Here is a 22,226-nt window from a genome sequence, read left to right as displayed (position 1 = left end):
CGCTGATATGACAGCCAATTTATGTCATGTACAAAATCATATCTGTGACAAGATGATCTATGTTGGTAATGTTAATTGGGGGATTTGATTTGATTAGTACAGATGCCAGGGGTTATGGGGCGAAGGCAGGAGTATGGGGTTAGGAGGGAGATATAGATCAGCCATGATTGAATGGTGGAGTGGACTTAACGGGCCGAATGGCCTAATTCAGCTCCTACTACTTATCATAAGGTCATAAGTGATAGGAGCAGAATTAGGTCATTGGGCCCATCAAGTCTACGCCATTCAATCATGGCTGATCTATCTCTCCCTCCCAACCACATCCTCCAGCCTTCTCCCCATAATCCCTGACACCCGTACTAATCAAGAATCTATCTATCTCTGTCTTAAAAATATTCATTGCCTTGGCCTCCACAGCCGTCTGTGGCAAAGAATTCCACAGATTCACCACCCTCTGCCTAAATAAATTTCTCCTCATCTTCCTAAAGGAACATCCTTTAATTCTGAGGCTATGACCTCTAGTCCTAGATTCTCCCATTAGTGGAAACATCCTCTCCACATCCATTCCAGCCACACCTTTCACTCTTCAGTAAGTTTCAATGAGGCCCCCCCCCCCCCCCCTCATCCTTCTAAACTCCAGCAAGTACAGGCCCAGTGTCGTCAAATGCTCATCATATTTTAACGTACTCATTCCTGGGGTCATTCTTGTAAACCTCCTCTGGACCCTCTCCAGAGCCAGCACATCCTTCCTCAGAAATGATGCCCAAAATACTGCAAATGCGGCCTGACCAGCACCTTATCGAGCCTCAGCATTCCATCCCTGTTTTTGTATTCTAGCCCTCGTGAAATAAAAGCTTATGGATAAATATCAGTCAGGAAATCTCAGAATAATTCTTCATAGTTCTTGAAAGTAACAGCGCAACATTTCCTGGGAGCAAGTCCCGACCGCAGAATAATTTGCCAACTAATTTACTGTCAAACATATTCAGAAGTGATATTAATAAGATATATTAAGGTTATTAATATTTTCAAAAAATATGAACAAAGCTTTAAAATTAAAACAATTCTTTGCACTTGAAAATGCAGAAATGAAAATAAAAACATATAAATTACATTTCTTCTTTCAAAAATGTAAATGATCTGAAACTTAACTTCTCTCCCACAACTATGTATCTCGGACTATCAGTCTGAAGAAGGGTCTCGACCTGAAATTTAACTATTCCTTCTCTCCAGAGATGTTGCCTGTCCCGCTGAGTTACTCCAGCATTTTGTGACTATGTATCTTTCTTGGGATCACACCGTCCAGAGCCAACAATTGGCTTATTGGAACCACCCTGCCTGATGTCATCTGTTGCCGACCCTGATTTGTCCTGGTCTTTTCTTGCTCCCAGTCCTTTTTAATGAAGTGACTGGGATCACTGTTCTGGGCCAGATCTACATGGCAGATTTAGCAGGTAGATTCCACAGGCAATTAAAAAAAATCATTAGTCCATCACTGGACTCTACTGGGGACCTCCATGTTCTTGTTCATTGGCATTGAGTTCTAAACCGCCCGACACTTAGGGACATTCTCTTTGTGAAGTTCCACACTGATACCATAGGAACTTTTCCTTCCAAAAGAGAGGCTTGGTGTGACTTCAGTTTAACTTCCTCATCTGAAACAACATTACATTTGTGATGGAGGAATCCCTCAGTACCGCACTAATGGTACAGTCTGGAAATTTTACATTTAGCTTAGTTTTTAGTTTAGTTTAGAGGTACAGCTTTGGAAACGGACCCTTCGGCCCACCGAGTCCACGCCGACCATCGATCATCCATTCACGTTAATTCCATGTTGATCCCACTTTCTCATCCACTCCCTACACACCTGGGAGTCCAATTGACGTACAAACCCACACGTCTTTGGGATGTGGGGGAAACGGAGAACTCTGAGGAAAACTATGCGGTCGGTCACAGGGAGAATGAGCAAACTCCACACAGACAGCACCCGAGGTCAGGATCGAACCCGGGTCTCTGGTGCTGTGAGCTGTCTCTGCCAGCTGTACCACTTGTGCTTTTGGTGAGACAGAGTGTCAGGTACTATTTGGAGGGAAAATAGAGGGAAAATGGAGTTTTAATCCTAGAGTCATAGTCATATTCACACAGCACTGAAACAACTTGCTCATGCATTTCTAATCAGCTTTATTCACAAAATGCTGGAGTAACTCAGCAGGTCAGGCAGCATCTCGGGAGAGAAGGAATGGGTGACGTTTCGGGTTGAGACCCTTCTTCAGACTGATCAGCTTGTTCATCCTTTTCTACTCTTTGATCGATCCGTATCTGTCAAATAAATGTGAAGTCATTATCCCATCGGTTGAATGTCAAAATCACGTATGCCAATAGTTATGTGAAATAATGAAACAATGATGTTAAATCGTTGATGTTAATCACAATAGGAAGGGTACATTTTAAACAATTGCATTTTAAGAAATGTAAAAACTGCTTAATATTCTAGTCAGTAAATGATTAAGATAATTAAACATGTTTTCTTTTTTTAAGAAAACAGTTCAAACCAGAGAAACTGCCATCACATTCGTTTGAGATTGATCATGATGATGTTGAAAAAGATGAGGTACGTGTTGGTGAAGAGACCGTGAAATTCTTTAATGTTGCAATATCATAAGATCATAAGTGATAGGAGTAAATTAGGTCATTCGGGCTATCAAGTCTATTCAATCTAATTCAATTATGGCTGATCTATCTCTCCCTCCTAACCCCATTCTCCTGCCATCTCCCCATAACCTCTGACACCTGTACCAATCAAGAATCTTTCTCTGCCTTAAATATATCGACTGACATTGCCTCCACAGCCTTCTGTGACAAAGAATTCCACAGATTCACCACTCTCTGACTAAATATTTTTTTCCCTAAGAGAACGTCCTTTAATTCTGAGGTCTCTAGTCCTAGACTCTCCCACTAGTGGAAACATCCTCTCCACATCCACTCTATCCAGGCCTTTCACTATTCTGTACCTTTCAATGAGGTCCCCCCTCATTCTTCTAAACTCCATCAAATGCTCACCATATATCTATGGTTAATATATTCTCTTGCTTTACCTTAACATTTGCTTAAATCGTGGTCTCTCGGGTTTTAATATCACAGTTATGTTATTTTCCTCCCACTTAAGCGATTGTAGATGCAATCAAATCTTCCAGTTGTTTTTGCATTAATCACCAGAGACTACTTACTATACTGATAAATAAATCAGACTGCAGCACTGTCATAATTACCAACAATCAAAGTGGATAAACAGGCAGTGTTTTGGGTCAGGACACGAGGAGGTGCTGCCAATTGTCAATGAGAATTTACTGCACCCATTTTCAGTTGCATTTCTGTCATTTGAATGCAAATACTGCCAACATATTTCCACAGAAAATCACTCCAAATACAATCCTTTACAAGACACCCGCAGTAATGTTGACAGGAAGCTTTTTAGGTTTTAGTTTTTAAGTTGTGCCTCTTTCTCGTTAGGCCTCTAATGCCTTGCAGCATTTTGGGTGGAGGGAACAGCAAATAATTGAACAAATCCTGGGTTAAACCAGGATTTTGCATAACTTGCACCTCTTTGTTGTCCTCTGGATAGAAATTCTGGGAGTGCTCCTTATTGACGAGAGTATGGTTAGTGAGACATAAGGCATGCTGGGATTTATGAAGGCACAGTGGCACAGCGGTAGAGTTGCTGCCTCACAGCGCCAGAGACTGGGGGTTCGATCCCGACTACGGGTGCTGTCTGTACGGAGTTTGTATGTTCTCCCCGTGACCTTGTGGGCTTTCTCCAGGTGCTCTGGTTTCCTCCCACACTCCAAAGACAGACAGCTTTGTAGGTTAATTGGATTCAGTAAAATTGTAAATTGTTCCTAGCCTATTGGGTAGTGCTAGTGTATGGGGTGATCACTGGTCGGTGCGGACTCAGTGTGCTGAAGGCCTGTTTCCACGCTGCTTCTATAAAGTAAAGTCTAAAGTAAAAAGGGCTGGTTGGAGTGGCCCTGTATCAAACATTGGAGTAATGCATCCAAATTAGTTCAACGCACTTTAGAGAGGATGTCAAAATCCTAGCGAGGGTCCAGAAAAGATGTACTAGAATTGTTTAAAAGCTGAAGGATTTCAGCTTCAAAGCTAAAGGGCCTGTCCCACTTAGGCGATTTTAAGGCGGCTGCTGGCGACTAGGCTGTTCGCTGTGGTGTCGCGGGCATGATCGTGAGGAGTCTTCCAAAGATTGTAGTGGGTCGTAGTGAATCTCGGCGCGTCGCTGAGAAATCAAACGGTTTGAAATTTCTCAGCGACAGCTGGCTTGTCGCCAGGTATCGTTGCTTATTGCGGTCGCTGTCGCATGCTGTCCCCAGGTTTCATAGGTTCTCTTAAGATGCATTTAGAAGCACATAATATTAAAATAAGTAAAGTCATTATAAAATACCATAAAACGCTTGTGTTTAGCGAATTTATTTACTGTCAGGACATTTGACAGATAGATTGGAGGCGACAGTTTGACGGTCAGGTAAGCGTGGGAATTTTCGCGATGTTTTTGGCCTCAGCCATTACATTTAAAATGAGCTTCAAACCCAGATATGCAACCCAGAAACCTGATATACATCTCCCTTACATTTTCAAAGAATGCCCACACACTTTTCACAAAAATCCACTTAACCACTTTTAAAATTATTATTTTTTAATACAGCTATTAGTAAACTGGACGTAAATCCAGTTTATTCCTTGTTACAGTGAAGCTTGGTTTTTAAGTAACCCATACAAGGTGTTATAATTTAAAACTCTCAAATACTTACCGACTTGTCAGTGATTTCAGCGAAAACCAGGACGCCGGAGAAGCATTGACAGCGTGGGAATTTTCGCGATGTTTCAGAAGACGCTGTAATCTCGACCTGACTCGGCATTGTCGTGGTCATTGTCGTCGGGTAAAAGAAAAGTTCGGCGATCTGCTACGACTTTGACAGTCGCCAAAAAATCGCCTAAGTGGGACAGGCTCTTAAGGCTGGAGTCGCTGGGTTTGCTTTTCAAGCAACAAGGTTGAAGGGATTTCATAGGGGTGTATCAAAATGGGTTCAGATAGGATAAATGGTGAGAAACTGTATACTAACCATTGTCGATAAGAAAAACGACTGCATCGACACTGGTTTGCAGAGTGTACAATATGATAAAATCAATCTGATTTAAAAAGTTGTGCGTTTGTTGTAAATTAATGAGATCTGAAAATTTCCTCAGGATGTGGTGTGCTGATGCACTGATATATTCATGGGCATTCAATGGTGTCTAACATCATGCAATGTACATCTGGGTACCACTCCTGAGAGGTTTAGATGGACATATGCCAAACATGGGCAAATACAATGATCAGCACAGAAAGTTGGGCTGAAGGGCTTGTTTCCTTGCTGAAAAGACTTGATCACTAGCCTTGATAGATGCAGCATGGAAACAGGCCCTTCAGCCCACCGTGTCCGCAACGACCGGTGATCACCCTGTACACTAGCCCTATCCTACACACTAGGAACAGTTTCCAACTTTACTGAAGCCAATTAACCTACAAATCTGTGCAGTTTTGTAGTGTTGGAGAAAACCAGAGTACCCAGAGAAAACCCACATGGTCACAGGAAGAACGTACAAACTCTGTAAAGTCAGCACCCGTAGTCAGGATGGAATGCGGGTCCCTGGCGCTGTAAGGCAGCAACTCTACCACAGCGCCACCGTGACTCTATTTCCTTGAGACATGGAGGACTGCAGAGGTCATTCGTGCAGATGCAGACCTTCAGAGTGCTTTGTGTGGGCTCCTTCATTGTTACTTATATTTGCTTAAGCATTTTCCAACCCTTTGGTGTTTGGCTTACGACTGATTTAGGTCCCTAATAGGTTTCCCTCAGACCATAGCTATCTGCCACCACTAACTTTATCCACAAATCCCTGCATCTCCAGCCTGACCCTCATCTATCATTCGGCTTCTGACACTGTGGCTCCCAATCTCATCCTAACTCCTTGCCCCCGCCTAAATTTCCCTACCCCATGCTTTTTACCTCATCACTCCCCATGTACTACCACTTTGATGCTTGCTTGAGCCCTCACAAAGAGATTCTCAGCAGGTGACCCCTGCGCTATCACCCGTTTACTTTCTTTATCAATCTCTGGATATTAAATCCAGACTCCACCACTGCAAACAATGTACTCCAGCAGTCAACCACTTTCCCATCTGCACCCAGTCCCAACCTCAATCCCATCCCGTCTTAAGCTCAAAGATTGTAAAATGTTAACTATTAGAGTTACTAATTTAATCTATGTAAACTGAGGATACTTTATTTTGTTTAGCTTAATTTAGAGATAGAGGATTGAAACGGGCCTTCGGTCCACCAAGGCCACACTCACCATCAATCACCAATTCACACAACTTCTATGTTGTCCCATTGTCTCCCTTTTTAGGGGCACCTTTACAGAGGTCATAGAAACGTAGAGACTAGGTGCAGGAGGAGGCCATTTGGCCCTTCGAGCCTGCACCGCCATTCCTTGTGATCATGGCTGACCATCTACAATCAGGAACCTGTGCCTGCCTTCTCCCCATATCCCTTGATTCCACTAGTCCCTAGAGCTCTACCTAACTCTCTTTTAAATTCATCCAGTGAATTGGCCTCCACTGCCTTCTGTGGCAGAGAATTCCACAAATTCACAACTCTCTGGGTGAAAAGGTTTCTTCTCACCTCAGTCAATTCGCCTACAAACCCACTCATCTTTGGGACGTGGGAGGAAACCAGAGCACCTTGAGGAAACCTCTCCGGTCACCGTGAGAATGTGCAAACTCCATGTAGATAGCACCCGAGGTCAGTATCGAACCTGGGTCCCTGGTGCCACTGTACCACTCTTCTGAAATGGCATGTATTCACACACACACACACACACACATCTAATAATAGCATTATCATTATTCTGTTATGGAAATCTACAGTGATAACCTTGTGGACAACATTGTGTCATTCTGAAGTCTACTTCAAAGAAATCCACTTCTCAATTGTAATTCCTACAAATTGCATTGAGGCAGGAGATGACAGCCAAACTAATGCTTTTGGGAAAGAGGACTAGATTAGAAAAGTACTAATTATTTAAGTGAAATATCAATATATTCCTCCTTTCATGATTTATAGGATACTACATCTCTATCCTCTTCGAAAGGAGGGGGCGGAGGAGGAGGAGGCATGGGAGTTTTCAAGTCTGGCTGGCTTCACAAAGGGAATTTTAATAGCAATGTGAATAACAGCATTACTGTCCGAGTAAGTTGTACTTTCCCGAATTGATTTTATTAACATAGCAAGTTTTGTTTTAGCTTTTACAATGTGGAATTGTTTCAGATATTAAGAATACAAGGGAACTGAGTAAAACATTATGTTCAGCAGCGTTAGTTTGCAAACACTGCTTCATTGAGAAGGTTAAGAAATTCTGCAGTAGTATTTTAGATATCGATATTATATCAAATGTTTCATTATGTTTCCCTTAGTGACAGAATAACTGAATCTTCTAAAGCCAGAATATGTTCATTTCATGGCTGTACATATGTTCAGCTAACATATATTTTTCTGCTTTATTAATGTTCAATTTCCTTTTACAGTCCTTTAAGAGGCGGTACTTCCAACTAACACAGTTATCCGATAACTCATATATCATGAATTTTTACAAAGATGAGAAAATTTCCAAAGAGCCAAAGGGTTGTATCTTTCTGGACTCTTGTACAGGGGTTCTGCAGGTAAGAGGAGATGATCAACCTGTTTTAATATTTGTAAATCAGTGATCTTGGAAGTTTTTATGTGTTTAGAGATACAGTGTGGAAACAGGCCCTTTGGCCCACCGAGTCCATGCCTCCCCCCCCCCCCCCCCCCCAACATTTGCACATCCCCAATCCTTTCCATTCGTCACTTTAATTTCATGTTTCATGTATCTTGTGTTTTTGACTGTCGGCAGACCAATTTCTCTCCTGGGATAAATTAAGTTCTATCGTATCATATCGTATTTCTATGTTATATATTCTACACTTCTATATTTTCGCTTCCACTCACTGCACCCTCGCGGCAATTTGCAGCAGCCAGTTCTATCGGAACTGAATGTGATGTTTCGGGTCGAGACTTTCTTCAGATTCATCGCAGAAAGGAGGAGAACTTGTTGAAAGTAGGCATACCTTGAGGAGATTTCACAGTGGAGCAGTCAAAATGTGGAAACAATGAACTGCAGATGCACAAAGATGTTTCCAGATGTTTCTAGTGGTGCCTTCACTTTGAAGGTGGTAGAAAGTACGGAGAATATAGAGGCTGGTGGAGTGGCTGGAGAGGATAAGGAACATCTTATCCTTGCTCTTGTTGGGAAATGAGTCGTAAATGGAAGATGCTATTGAGAACTCTGCCAACTATGATGGACAGGAAGCTGTGGTTACGGAAAAAGGAAGACACCTTTAAAGATGTCAACATCAGAACGAATATTATAGAAACCGAGAAACGAGGGGAATGGGGTGTAGTCCGTACAGGTGGACTGGTGGAAGGAGGTCTAGTCAACATAGTTGTGGAAGTCTATGGGCTTAATATGGATATTCGTTGCTTAACAATTGGTTGAGAAGAAAATAGAGGAGTTACAAAAGAGAAAGGAAGAGTCAGACAAAGACCATATGAGAGAGAAAGTAGTGTGGAAACTGGCAGCCATAATGATGACACTTTTATGTATGCAAGAGAACAGGAAGCATAGTCAATGCAGTCATTGGTGTATCAGAAAAAGTGATGAAGGAGGGGACATGAGTAGTACTGAAACTAGGACTGTTCCTCATATCCCACAGGAGGTAGTCATAGCTTTGACCTATACAAGTTCCCATAGCAACATCTCTGGTCTGGAGGAAGTGGTGAAGAACTGTTAGGTCTCTATTCGAGAGTGAAGCAAATGGCCCTCCTGGTGAGGGATAAGCCTGCAGAGTGATGGTTTCTTGATCATTCATGTTGTGCATCTTTTGAACCAATTTTCTATTTGTCAATGACTATCTCTCTTAAACATGATAGAACATCAACTATTTAAATTGGAGAAGAATATTTATCAAAGACTTAGGGATTTTTCTAACAGTGCATTAGTTTGTGGAGCACATGCGATTCCTGTTACCTCTCTTCATTTGGTGAGATCCAGTACGCCAATAAAATGATCGACTTCATGTGGGACAACTTTACTGCTGTTGCCCTTTTCTTTATGATAGATGTCTGTGAATATTTTAGCAACATCATTGGCCATGTTGCAAAATAATTGAGTGGATCAGGTGTAAAATCCCATCCATTCCAGTTCAAAATGCATTAGATGCTCTACACAATGACTGAATGAAGCTAATAGCTGTGCTCCTACACTGTAGAAAGACATGGTTTTGCTCATTATCGGGTGGAAGTTATTATTTGTTGCAACAAGGTAATAGTTGGCATTTTTGACTTTTTATTTCAGCTTTAAAGTTGTATTCCCAGCTTTACAATGTAAAAATTTGTCCTCAGCCGGTGACTATTTTAATGCTAATTGAAGGTCAAACCCACATTACTGACTGATCTGGAGCAAAATAAATGATAATATTATTCAAGGATACTTCTATGTATGTGAAGATGTCAACGAAAGTATAAAAACGAAATACATTTCTATTAGGAAATGGAAAATTACATTCAAAGCAACCTTGTTATCACCTCTGCAGTGTGGTTTAAATAAGATGTATGGCCAAATATATGGCCTAGTTGGGGTAAATGTGTGGGGTAAATTCTCTTAATGATTTTCCATTATGGCCTTCGCTCAGCCGAGAAGTACAATAATGTTGCATAGTTTCGTTGAGGTATGATTCAAACATTTTTAGCTTGGCACTCTTGTTTCCTCAAACATGTCATGCTTGTGTATTGTTAGCAGCTGCATGAACAGTTTCAATTGTTAGAATTGTTAGGTTAGATTAACATTCAAAGAGCGCACATTGATTATTGTTGAGGTTTTGGACTTGGAACCAGTGCCATTTATGCCAACTGGCAAACTAGCAAAAGCTGACCCACTATCTCAAAAAGAGGCGAGCATTCTAAATCAGCCCAAAGTTTATCCCGTCCAATTCTTGGAGAATACAGTGGGCCGATTATTGTAAAAACCTGAAAACGTACCAAGTATTCCCTTTGATTTAAAGTGGAACTACTAAAACGTATGCCTTTAAATCAGCCTGGTGGCGCAATAGTAAAATTTTCTGCCTTACAACGCCAGAGACCCGGGTTTGATCCTGACTACGGGCGTTGTCAGTGCGGAGTTTGTACTTTCTCCTTGTGACCCGTGAGGTGTCTTCTCCGGGTGCTCCGGTTTCCTCCCACAGTCCAAAGACGTACAGGGTTGTAGGCTAATTGGCTTGGTATAATTGTAATTTGTTCCCCGTGTGTGTTGGGTAGTGATAGTGTGCAGGGATCGCTGGTCAGTGCAGACTCAGTGAACCGAAGGGCCTATTTCCACGCTGTACCTCTAAACTAAAAGAAAAATCACAGAGGGAGACTATTTGGCGCATAATATTTATATCATCCAAAACTATATCCAGTCCAAAACTAATTTTAAATCCCTACTCCTTAGCTGTCTTTCCTCCGTTAGGAATAGTCTCAAGAGCTCAAATCGTTCCTAACTATGGTTTCCCCAATGCTGTCATCTTTCTTGTCAGTGTGTGGAACCCAATACATCCTTACCCAACAAAGTTTACTTAAGAAGTGTATACCGTTAAACGTTATTTACTTACCACATTAGATGCCCACTTTACCCATGGTGAAAAGTCACCTTTTCACCTATCCTACGAACATACTTCTTCGCCAGTGTTATCCCTGTGACCGTGTGGACGTTTCCTGTGACCGATTAGATTTTTTCTGGGTGCTCTGGTTCCCTCCCACACTCCGAAGATGTACACTTTGTAGGTTAATTGGTTTTGGTAAAAGAAATGTAAATTTTCCCTAGTGTGCAGGATAGTGCGAGTGTCTGGGGGTGATCGCTGGTAACGATATGATACGGTAGAACTAAGATAGTAACTGTGATCAGGTTCACACCCGGGTCACTGGAGCCGTGAGATGGCGGCACCAACTGCTGAATTACTGTGCTACCCTCAACTATGTGATTGAATTTCTAGACATGTGCGACAATGGTTATCGCTCTGTGTGGGGCATGCAACAACACAGCTACGTGTTAAATATAGTCTTAAAACATCACAGCTACGTGGAAACAAAATCAGAGAAAGGCAACACTCTCTGAATTAAAACTGCCGCATCACATTGTATATGAAATGATGCGAATAGGGTCAGCCAGGGTTAATTAATATTATCTTACAATAACATTTTCATATTTAGCTTTCGGGGTAAAAAATACCAAGAATTCCATCATCAGAATCATACCTCCTTGCTTGTGTCAAAGTGCAGTCAAAGTCTGAGGAATAATGTTTTGGATCTATTTGATTTTTAATAAGGTACAGTTTGGTGAAGTAAACAGAGATATCTGAAGCAGAAATCTCAAAACGCTGGAGTAACTCAGTGGGTCAGGCAGCATCTCTGGAGAGCATGGATCGGTGACGTTTTGGGTTGGGACCCTTCTTCAGATTGATTGTAGCGAAGGGAAAAAGCTGACCAAGAGGTGGGTGGTGGGCAAAAGCTGAGCAAGAGATAAGTGGATACACGGTGGTGCAGTGGTAGAGTTGCTGCCTTACAGCGAATGCAGCGCCGGAGACTCAGGTTCGATCCTGACTTCGGGCGCCGTCTGTATGGAGTTTGTACGTTCTCCCCGTGACCTGCGTGGGTTTTCTCCAAGATCTTCGGTTTCCTCCCACACTCCAAAGACGTACAGGTATGTAGGTTAATTGGCTGGGCAAATGTAAAAATTGTCCCTAGTGGGTGTAGGATAGTGTTAGTGTGCGGAGATCGCTGGGCGGCGCGGACCCGGTGGGCCGAAGGGCCTGTTTCTGCGCTGTATCTCTAAACCTAAATCTAAAAAATCTAAAGAAACTGCAGAAACTGGAATCTTGAACAAAAATCACAAAGTGCTGGAATAACTCAGCCGGTCGGGCAGCATCTTTAGAGAACATGGATAGGCCAGAGATATTTGAAAATGGTTATTAAGCAGAAACACATAGCAAACTTAATCTGATTTTGAGTTAATAAGAGTCCCCAGTGAAGCAATTTGTTCTCACGCAGAATAAAGGAAATTCTGATTTTATTTTGGGGTCATCAGCTTATCTAAACCCATGTTGAGATGGGTTCCATCCCATGTTGTAATTTGATCATTGCTTTCTACTTCTGCTGTTTAATGAAATGTTCCAAACTGCGTAATCAAATCCAATTATTAGAGTTCTTTGCATATCCACTCATTTCATATTTCACTCCCTAAATATAACTGTTTTCCTTTCCATTAACATGCAATCACCTCCACACATAGGCTCTTGTTCAAACTTGCCCCAAAATTATTCATTTCTATTTTAGAAAAAATAAGTTAAAAATATTTACTCAAGGACACAAAATGTTGGAGTAACTCAGTGGGTCAGGCAGTATCTTTGGAGAACATGGATAGGTGACGTTTTGGATCAAGACCCTTCTTCAGAAGAAACATCAACTATCTATGTTCTCCAGGCATGCTGCCTGACCCATTGAGTTACTCCAGTAATTTGTGTCATTTTATATCAATGGACAATAGACAATAGGTGCAGGAGGAGGCCATTCGGCCCTTCGAGCCAGCACCGCCATTCAATGTGATCATGGCTGATCATTCTCAATCAGTACCCCGTTCCTGCCTTCTCCCCATACCCCCTGACTCCACTATCCTTAAGAGCTCTATCTAGCTCTCTCTTGAATGCATTCAGAGAACTGGCCTCCACTGCCTTCTGCGGCAGAGAATTCCACAGATTCACAACTCTCTGACTGAAAAAGTTTTTTCAGTAATTTCGGTAATCAATTCAGTATACCAATACAGATTTGATTCATAAATCTGTATTGGTTCATAAATCTGTATTGGTTCAGATTCATAAATCTGTATTTGATTCATAAACTCATTCTGTTTGCTTGTACATAGAATTCACAGAAGCAAAATGTGTCCTTTCGTACCAATACTAATGTGATCCAGAATGTCATTCTGTTTGCTTATACCCACAATTCTACTTCAACGTATTTAATGAAAATGACCAAATTGTTCAATTCTTCCCGTCTGCCATGTTTCTTGAATCATTCAGAATAGCAAACTTCGCCGTTATGCGTTTGAGTTGCAAATGAGCAACGTGACGTACTTTGTGCTAGCAGCTGATAGCGAGCAGGACATGGAGGACTGGATCTCCACCTTGAACCGCATCCTCCAGATCAATCCAGAAGGATCCAGTCAGGAAAGAAAAAGCGTGGACCTTACAGACGTCAAACAGGATGAAACTCCAGGTAAGTCAATACAAGTTCATAAGTTGGTGGGGCAGAATTAGCCCATTCGGCCCATCAAGTCTACTCCACCATTCAATCATAGCTGATTTGTTTTTCCCCTCTCAATCCCATTCTCCTGCCTTCTCCCCATAACCCTTGCCACCCATACTTATCAAGAACCTACCAATTTCCACCCTAAAAATATCCATTGACCTGGCCTCCACAGCCTTCTGTGCCAATGAATTCCACAGATTCACCACCTTCTGACTCAAAAAATACCTCCTCATCTCCTTTCTAAAGGTACACCCTTTTATTCTGAGGCTCCGGCCTCTGGTCATAGACTCTCCCACTAGTGGAAACATCCTCTACGTTATCTATTACATTGTGTAGACATAAAGTAAAGCTTGAACATTCAGTGTAGCAATGAACTGCAGATACTGATTTACACTGAATATATTCACAAAAAGCTGGAGTAACTCAGCTGGTCAGGCAGCATCTCTGAAGAAAAGGAATAGGTGATGTCACCTATTCTTTTTCTCCGGAGATGCTGCCTGACCCACTGAGTTACTCCAGCATTTTGTGGCTATCTTCTGAGAATACAGTTATTTTTGTTTAAAGCACATTTGTAGCGATTCAATAATATAAAATTACTTTGTTGACTGATTGCAATTATTGATAAAATGCAAAATAAAACATCACAATTTAAAAAAAAATCCTTTAAAGAGGAAACAAAATACCACTCTAATATTTGAGAGCAGGACCAATTTAAAAAATGTGTAAGTATGTATTTCATTACATAATCATTCTCCAGAGATTAAAAAATATCTAAATCTGTGATTTGTCCATGTGTTAGTGTTTCTTCTCTTATGGAGGTTTATGGAATATAGAAGATGGAAACGTACAGCAGAGCAATAGGCCCTTCGGCCCACAATGTCTGTTGAACATGATTCAAATTAAACTAATCTCATCTGCCTGTGCATGATCCATACCCCTCCCTTCCCTGCATATCCATGTGCACATTTCAGAGCCCCTTCAAAGCCTCTATCGTATCTGCCACCACCACCACCACACCTGCAGTGTGTTCCAGGCACCCGCCACCCTCTGTGTAAAGAAAAGTTTATCTTCAAACTTCAGGTAGAATTATGCTCGTGTTTTTGGTGAGGTTAGTCAGCAATAAATTGAAGCTGGTTAAAATAATTGAGTTGGTATATTCCTAAAAGTAATGTTTGACTTCATTGTTTTACAGAGGATGAAATAACAGATGTTATCTTAAATGATGAAATAGATTCCTCTGAGGATGCCATCCATCTGGAATTAGCAAAGGTAACTGTCACCACTGCTCTCAAATGCATCCTTTATGACCACCAATTATTGTCTTAGCTGATCGTCTTCAGTGAATTGCAGAGTGAGTGTTGTATAGTGTGGTTTGGTTTAGTTTAGCAATACAGCATGGAAACAGGTCCTTTGTCCCACCAAGTCCACACCGACCATTGATCACTCATTCACACTGGTTCTATGTTATCCCGCTTTCTCATTCTGGTACAAATCGAAGGTATTTATTTCACAAAATGCTGGAGTAACTCAGCTGGTCAGGCAGCATCTCAGGAGAGAAGGAATGGGTGATGTTTCGGGTCGAGACATCGGCGAAACCAAACGCAGACTCGGCAATCGTTTCGCTCAACACCTTCGCTCAGTCCGCCTCAACCAACCTGATCTCCCGGTGGCTGAGCACTTCAACTCCCCCTCCCACTCCCAGTCTGACCTTTCTGTCATGGGCCTCTTCCAATGCCATAGTGAGACCCACCGGAAATTTGAGGAACAGCACCTCATATTTCGCTTGGACAGCTTGCAACCCAGCGGTATGAACATTGACTTCTCCAACTTTAGATAGTTCATTCTGTCCCTCTCTTCCCCTCCCCCTTCCCAGTTCTCCCTCTATCTTCCTGTCTCCACCTATATCCTTCCTTTGTCCCGCCCACCTGACGTCAGTCTGAAGAAGGATCTCGACCCGAAACGTCACCCATTCCTTCTCTCCTGAGATGCTGCCTGACCTGCTGAGTTACTCCAGCATTTTGTGAAATAAAAAAACACTTTCTCATTCACTCTCAACACACAAGTGGGTATTTACAGAGGCCAATTAACTTACAAACCTGCACATCTTTGGAATGTGGAAGGAAACAGGAGCATCTGTTTCAAGTGATGTTTCAGGTTGGAATTCGTCATTACATAGTGCTTTCACAATTTTACCCACACCCTTGTCACTCATGTGGCTCCCTGGGGTGAAATCTCTTCCATTGTTTTGAGAGGCATCTCCACCACACCCTGCCCCCTCAATGTCCAGCAGCGGAAGAACCCTAGATTGTTGCCCCCCCCCCCCCCATGTCCCCCACAGAGCCTTGGTGTTGGCTGCACCAAGCTTCAGTGGGTCCCTCAGCAGGTACGTACTTCTGCCGTCCGGAACGGGCTTGCCGGCAACATTTCCCGGCGGCCATCTCGCTCTGCTGGGAGGTCAACAAAGTTCGGGCAGACCAATGAGCGTCTTTCACCAAGTTGATGACCTTTCAGCAGCACTCGATGTCCGTCTCCGAATGTGTCCTGGGGAAAAGTCCATAAATCATCGAGTCCTCTTTTATGGACCTGTCAGCGACAATAACAGGGACCCTTGCAAACTTTTCCAGATTCTCTTTGTAAATCCACACTCTTCAAGGAGGTGGGCAACCGTCTCCTCTCCAGAAGGGTCTCAACCTTAAACACTACCTTTCCATTTTCTCCAGTGATGCTGCCCGACCCGCTGAGTTCCTCCAACTTTTAGTGTCATTATAGGGTTTTCTAGTTGAGAAACAATGACAAACACTTAAAGAAATTATACATTCATAGGTAACCTCGGAGGTTAATCTAATGGTATTGGATTAAAATAAATGATCTACGTTGCAGAAGTGAGTAAGATTACTGAAGATTTTTAAGAATTCTGCGAAGCAGCTACTAATTTGCAAATAGAGTTGATAAAGGAGGAGGAATTGATTTATAGTGGCAAATTGGCATGAAATATCTAAAAAATACTTTTACAATAGTCGAGAAAGGAATAGAGTATCAAAAGTAAATTTGTGTCACAGGGAGATAATGGTAGATGGAATTATAAGAGGGAAATTAAAAAAATGATTAAAAATGAGAAATAAAGCTCTCAGATATGAAATTAATACAGACTCTTTTCTTTCTCTTTTATTGGTGACAGTATATTACGGAGACAGAGGAAACCATAAAGCTGTCCAGAAATGTAAACCGATTGAACCTATTTTCACTTGACCCTGATATACCCGTAAGTGATGTATTTTTAATACTGGAAATCCTGCCAATTGACAATATTTTTTCCATATTAACAATAGAAATGACAAATCAAATCTGTTTGTTCTAAAAGCTACTTCCAAGCAATTAGGCAACCAGATATACTTCCCAGATCTCTTCCTGTGCTGCTGTGGAATTTGCCATAAAGTACCAGTCTACTTGATAGTGGACGAAAATTTACAAGGCTTGATTAGTAAGTTTTCAGATGATACTAAAGTATGTGGCATCGTTGTCAGTGAAGATGGTTATCGGGAATTACAGCAGGATCTTGATCAGCTGGGCACGTGGGTCAAGGAGTGGTAAATGGAGTTTGATTCTGATAAGTGTGAAGTGTTGCATTTTGCAGGACCTTAACAGTGATAGGTGGGGCCCTGGGGAATGGTTTAGAGCAGAGGAATCCAAGAGTGCGAGTACGTATTTCTCTGAAAGTGGCTTCACAGGTAGATAGGGTGGTGAAAAAGACATAGCATGCTGGCCTTCATCAGTCATGGAACTGAGTATAGTAGTTGGGACATTATATTACAATACAATACAAAACAATACCATATATCTTTATTGTCATTGTACAGGGGTACAACGAGATTGGGAATGCGACCTCCATACGATGCAATAAATTAATTAGCTAATCAACATAAATTTAGACAACCCAGAGAAACAAAATCAGAAACAGTTTTAAAACAGAATAAAGTGCAAATAGGTCTGTGCCGGTTCGTTGTGCGACGTGACCATCCGACTCAGTAGGACCGGTTCAGAGCAGCTATGGCCCTGGGGATGAAGCTGTTCCTGAGTCTGGAGGTGCGGGCGTAGAAGGCCTTGTAGCATCTACCAGATGGTAGAATTTCGAACAGACTATTGCAGGGGTGTGAGGAGTCTTTGTGAATGCTGGCGGCTTTCCTGAGGCATCGTGTATTGTAGATGCCCTCCAAGGCTGGTAGCTGTGTTCCGATAATCTTCTGAGCTCTATAGACTACCCGCTGAAGAGCTCTCCTCAATGCCTCCGTGCAGCTGAGATACCACACAGGGATGCCATGTGTTAGGATGCTCTCTACGATGCAGCGGTAAAAGGTCGTCAGCAGCTGTTGGGGCAGACCAGACTTTTTCAGTGTTCTCAGGTAGAACAGTCGTTGCTGCGCCTTCTTGACCAGTGCAGCAGTGTTATTGGACCATGTGAGGTCCTCTGAAATGTGAGTGCCCAGAAACCTGAAGCTGGACACTCTCTCCACACTGTCCGCGTTGATAAACAATATTATTGTTGTACACATCGTTGGTGAAGCCACCCTTGGATTATCGTGTCGAGTTTTGGTAACTCTGCCATAAGAAATATGCCATTAAGCTGGACAGAGTGCAGAGGATGTTGCCAGAGGTCGAGGGCCTGAACTATAGGGAGAGGTTAGGCAGGCTAGGACTTTATTCCTTGGAGCACAGGTGGATGAGCAATGATCTTACAGCGGTTTATAAAATAATCAGGGGGATAGTTATGGATGCTGAATGCACAGTATCTTTTTCCCACAGTTGGGGGATCAAGACCTAGAGTGCATAGATTTAAGGTGAGAGGGGAAAGATTTAATAGGCACCTGAAGTGCAACCTTTTCACACATAAGATGGTGGGTATATGCCAGAGGAAATAGTTGAGGTAGATAAAATAACACAATTCAAAAGACTTTTGAACAGCTACATGGATAGATTTGCATGAATGAATTAGGCCAAATGGTCTGTTTCCGTATTGTATAACTCGATGACTCCATAACTACGATTGTCACTTTAAGATAAATCATTGATAATAGTCAAGCTTGTGTGCACCACAGACTCTTATGTCATGTTACTCAACCTATTTTGCTTCCTGTCTCTGTTGGCTTTATCTATCAAAAGGGAAATATTTGTCAATTCTAACAAGCTGGAACTATCTTCAGCATTCTTTTAACTTCCAACTCAAGACTGCCAGTGACAAGATTTTGGAATAAAAAAATAATTATACTTGCCTAACACATTAGTTCACAAGTGATAGGAGCAGAATTATGCCATCATGTCTACTCTGCCATTCAATCATGGCTGATCTATCTTTCCCTCTCAACCCCCATCCTCCCCTAAGCAGGTCAACCAGCATTTGTAAGAGAGTGGAGACACAAGGAGCTGCAGGTGCTGGGTTTTTTTTAAAGACACAGAGTGCTGGATTAACTCAATATGTCAGGTAGCATGTCTGCAGAACATGGATCGGTGATGATGTGGTTCAGGACCATTCTTCAGACTGTGAGACTAAGAGAATTGCAGAGTTGATGTTTCAAGTAAATTCTTTAGAAGAGGGTCATCGACATGAAACGTTAACTTCAGGTCGCTTAAAAGTTGCTGCCTCTTCTGATGAGTACTAACAGTTTCTGCAGATTTTTAAAAGTGCTGAGTTAATGCAATTTGGTTCATTTCAGCAGTACAGTTGACTAATAGTGTGGTGTAGTGAATCAGACAGATATGCAGCTAAGAAAAGCTCAATGTGAGAAAACATTATTGCAAAGTCATTATGGTAACTTTCAGGCATGCATTAACATTTTATGGAGGATTCATGTGCTTTAAATACGATAGAACACGAGGGGTAAGAAACGTACAGTTGGCACTGAAAGTATAACGGTTTAGATAAATGACGTTAAATGATGCAAGTAGTTCCTAGTTTGCTGCCCTATGGTGTGCATTGTATGAGAGTCTGGTTATTGTGGTTTGGTACTTTCCGTAATGGAGCAGTTAGCTGCATGGGTAGGTTCATGAAGCATGGCTACTTGCACCAAACAGTAACCCCAACTCAAGTCATTGTATAATGGAAAGAGAAATAATTAGTGTGTTTTCAGTTTTATGATAAAATGAACATTTTATTTCACTGCAAAATGTTCAGATGAAGATTTTACTTCAAGGTTTCAAGCAACGCTTTTCTCCATGCATTTCTTTCTCTTGTACTCTTGTTAACAGCTGCTCTTTGGTCTGTTTCTCTCCTCATTATTTTTTGGTGGTCCTTGCCATGAAGTGCATTCAAACTAATCCCATCTGCTTGCTCAACAACCGTACAGCTCCATCCCTGCCTGATCACGTGTCCAAATAAATGCCTCTTAAACGTCATGATCATATCTGCTTTCACCACGTCCCCTGGCAGCATGTTCAACACGCCAGTCATTCTCTGTGTTAAAAATACTTGTCTGGCAAATCTACTTTAAACTTTCCCTCTCTGTCCTTAAATCTGGGCCCTCTAGTATATGGGGAATAAAGACCCTAACTATCTACTCGATTTAGTCTTCTCGTAATGTTATATATTTCTAGTAGGACACCCCTCAGCCTCCTACACTCCAAAGAAAACAATCCAAGTTTGTTCAAACTCTGCTTATAGCTAATACTCTTTCATTCAGGCAACATCCTGGTGAACCTCTTCTGTAAACTCTCCCAAGCCTCAATGTCAGAGTCTTCACATTCCTGTCATGTGGCAAGCAGGACTGCACCCAATACTCCAAATGTGCCCCAACCATAGTTTTGTACAGCTGCAATATTATTTGCCAACTATTATACTCAGTGCCCTGACTGATAAAGTGAAATAGGCCATGTGCCTTCTTTACCGCCCTGTCCACTGTGTTGCTCCTTCCCAGGAGCTATGAATTCCTCTGTCTACCAATGCTCTTAAGGGTCCTGCTATTTATCATTTATGTTCCTCATACGTTTGACCTCCCAAAGTGCAACAATTCACACTTCTCCTTTTTATACTTAGCTCCTTTTTTTAGATTTACACCATTTGCTTTAACATTTTTCTTTCCTTTTTTTTTCTGTGGGAGAGAAATTTATCTCCAGTTGCTAGTGCTTAATGTGTGCGATAGTGTCAAACCTACAATAGTGTCTGAAACTTTTCTTTATCTCTGGAAGTGAAGGACATGCTGAGCCTGGCTACCCCTGCACTTCCCAACTCCTACATTCTTTTGTCTGTATTTTCCTAGACTTTCTAACTGCTGCCATTCACTCATTGACCAGATGGCCTTGTTTACAGTATATCCACATAGTCACCCTGATTTTAATGTACCAGGGTCATTTCTTCCACCCCCCCTCCTCTTACCTCCACCCTTCCCCTCACTTCCCTCTCCACCATCTCTGCATGTTAACAAACTTAATTTCTGTCCTTCCCAGTTCTGAACCTTGAAACGTTAACTCTGTTCCTCTTCACACAGATACAGCCTGACCTACTAAGTATTTCCAGCATTTTCTGTTTAAAAAAAAATAATTAGATTTCGATCATCTACAATTTTTGATTTTTATTATCATTTGATTAATTTCCATTGAAATCAACCATTTGGTGCTAAAACCAAAGTTGAATTTCTCCCACCACCCCTCCCCTTTGGCTTCCCTATCTCAATGACCTTTTTCTTGCATGATATTTTTTTCTTTCATAAAAACTGATTAAATTGCTTCTCTGATCACGTCAAATTCACTTCCTGCTGAGCTCTTTCGCAGGCCAAGAACAGGAAACCATAGACGGATGCTCATTGCATGTGCTTGACTGCTTCAATAGTGTCTGCAGTAAGCTTTGACCCTCATCACTCAACGAGGTCGCTCTATTTAAGGTGAAACCAAAAGACACCAAAAAAATGGAGTTGTGTGCCTTGAAGATCGCTAAAGTGTTTTGCAAAAATTGCGGAATCAGCACGCTTGATCCTTTTCCTTCTACTGGATTTATTTTCTTAAAACTGTGTTTGTCATAACGATGACAGAAATATTTGCTTGAAAAACTATTGAAAGCAAAAATAGAAACAGGGTTGTTGCAACCATCAATAAAATGAAACCTGTTACTTTAGCTCCCTCTACAGATTGTTTGTAGCCTTCAATTGCTTTGGTCGAGAACTCATTTTTAATGAAAATTTGTTCCCATCGGTCAAAGAGACGGAACATGATTTTCACGTCATCGCAGCGAGCTTGGATTTAAATCTTCCTATGCTCTGTCTCAGCAAAGGCCATTAACATCAGGAAGGTAGCATTTAAATCGTGGAGTGATTTAGTTTCCCTTCTTTCACCTATAATTATTTCATAGAAACATAGAAAATAGGTGCAGGAGAGGCCTATTGGCCCTTTGAGCCAGCACCGCCATTCATTGTGATCATGGCTGATCATCCACAATCAGTCTGAAGAAGGGTCTCGACCCGAAATGTCACCTAATCCTTCTCTCCTGAGATGCTGCCTGACCCGCTGAGTTACTCCAGCATTTTGTGTCTCCCTTCGATTTAAACCAGCATCTGCGGGTTTTTTTCCTACACATCAGTAACCTGTGCCTGCCTTCTCCCCATATCTCTTGATTCCACTAGCCCCTAGAGCTCTATCTAACTCTCTTTTAAATTCATCCAGTGAATTGGCCTCCACTGCCTTCTGTGGCAGAGAATTCCACAAATTCACAACTCTCTCGGTGAAAAAGTTTTTTCTCACCTCAGTTTTAAATGGCTTCCCCTTTATTCTTAG

The 22,226-nt window shown here is 41.8% G+C and overlaps 1 protein-coding gene across 6 annotated transcripts in view; it reads left to right on the top strand.

Annotated features, from left to right (window-relative positions):
• dock10 (dedicator of cytokinesis 10) overlaps positions 1 to 22,226 on the top strand; it is a 237,631-nt gene that overhangs the window by 121,409 nt on the left and 93,996 nt on the right. For all 6 annotated transcript variants that reach the window (XM_078410849.1, XM_078410845.1, XM_078410848.1 and 3 more), the window contains exons 5-10: positions 2,539 to 2,611; positions 7,176 to 7,301; positions 7,637 to 7,771; positions 13,244 to 13,439; positions 14,665 to 14,741; positions 16,651 to 16,734. In XM_078410849.1, coding sequence (XP_078266975.1) covers positions 2,539 to 2,611; positions 7,176 to 7,301; positions 7,637 to 7,771; positions 13,244 to 13,439; positions 14,665 to 14,741; positions 16,651 to 16,734 — 691 coding nt within the window. The remainder of the gene's footprint in view (positions 1 to 2,538; positions 2,612 to 7,175; positions 7,302 to 7,636; positions 7,772 to 13,243; positions 13,440 to 14,664; positions 14,742 to 16,650; positions 16,735 to 22,226) is intronic.

Source organism: Rhinoraja longicauda, chromosome 13 (assembly GCF_053455715.1).
Source record: "Rhinoraja longicauda isolate Sanriku21f chromosome 13, sRhiLon1.1, whole genome shotgun sequence".
In the NCBI taxonomy this organism is placed as follows: Eukaryota; Metazoa; Chordata; class Chondrichthyes; order Rajiformes; family Arhynchobatidae; genus Rhinoraja; species Rhinoraja longicauda.
This window is presented reverse-complemented; position numbering and strand designations above follow the sequence as displayed.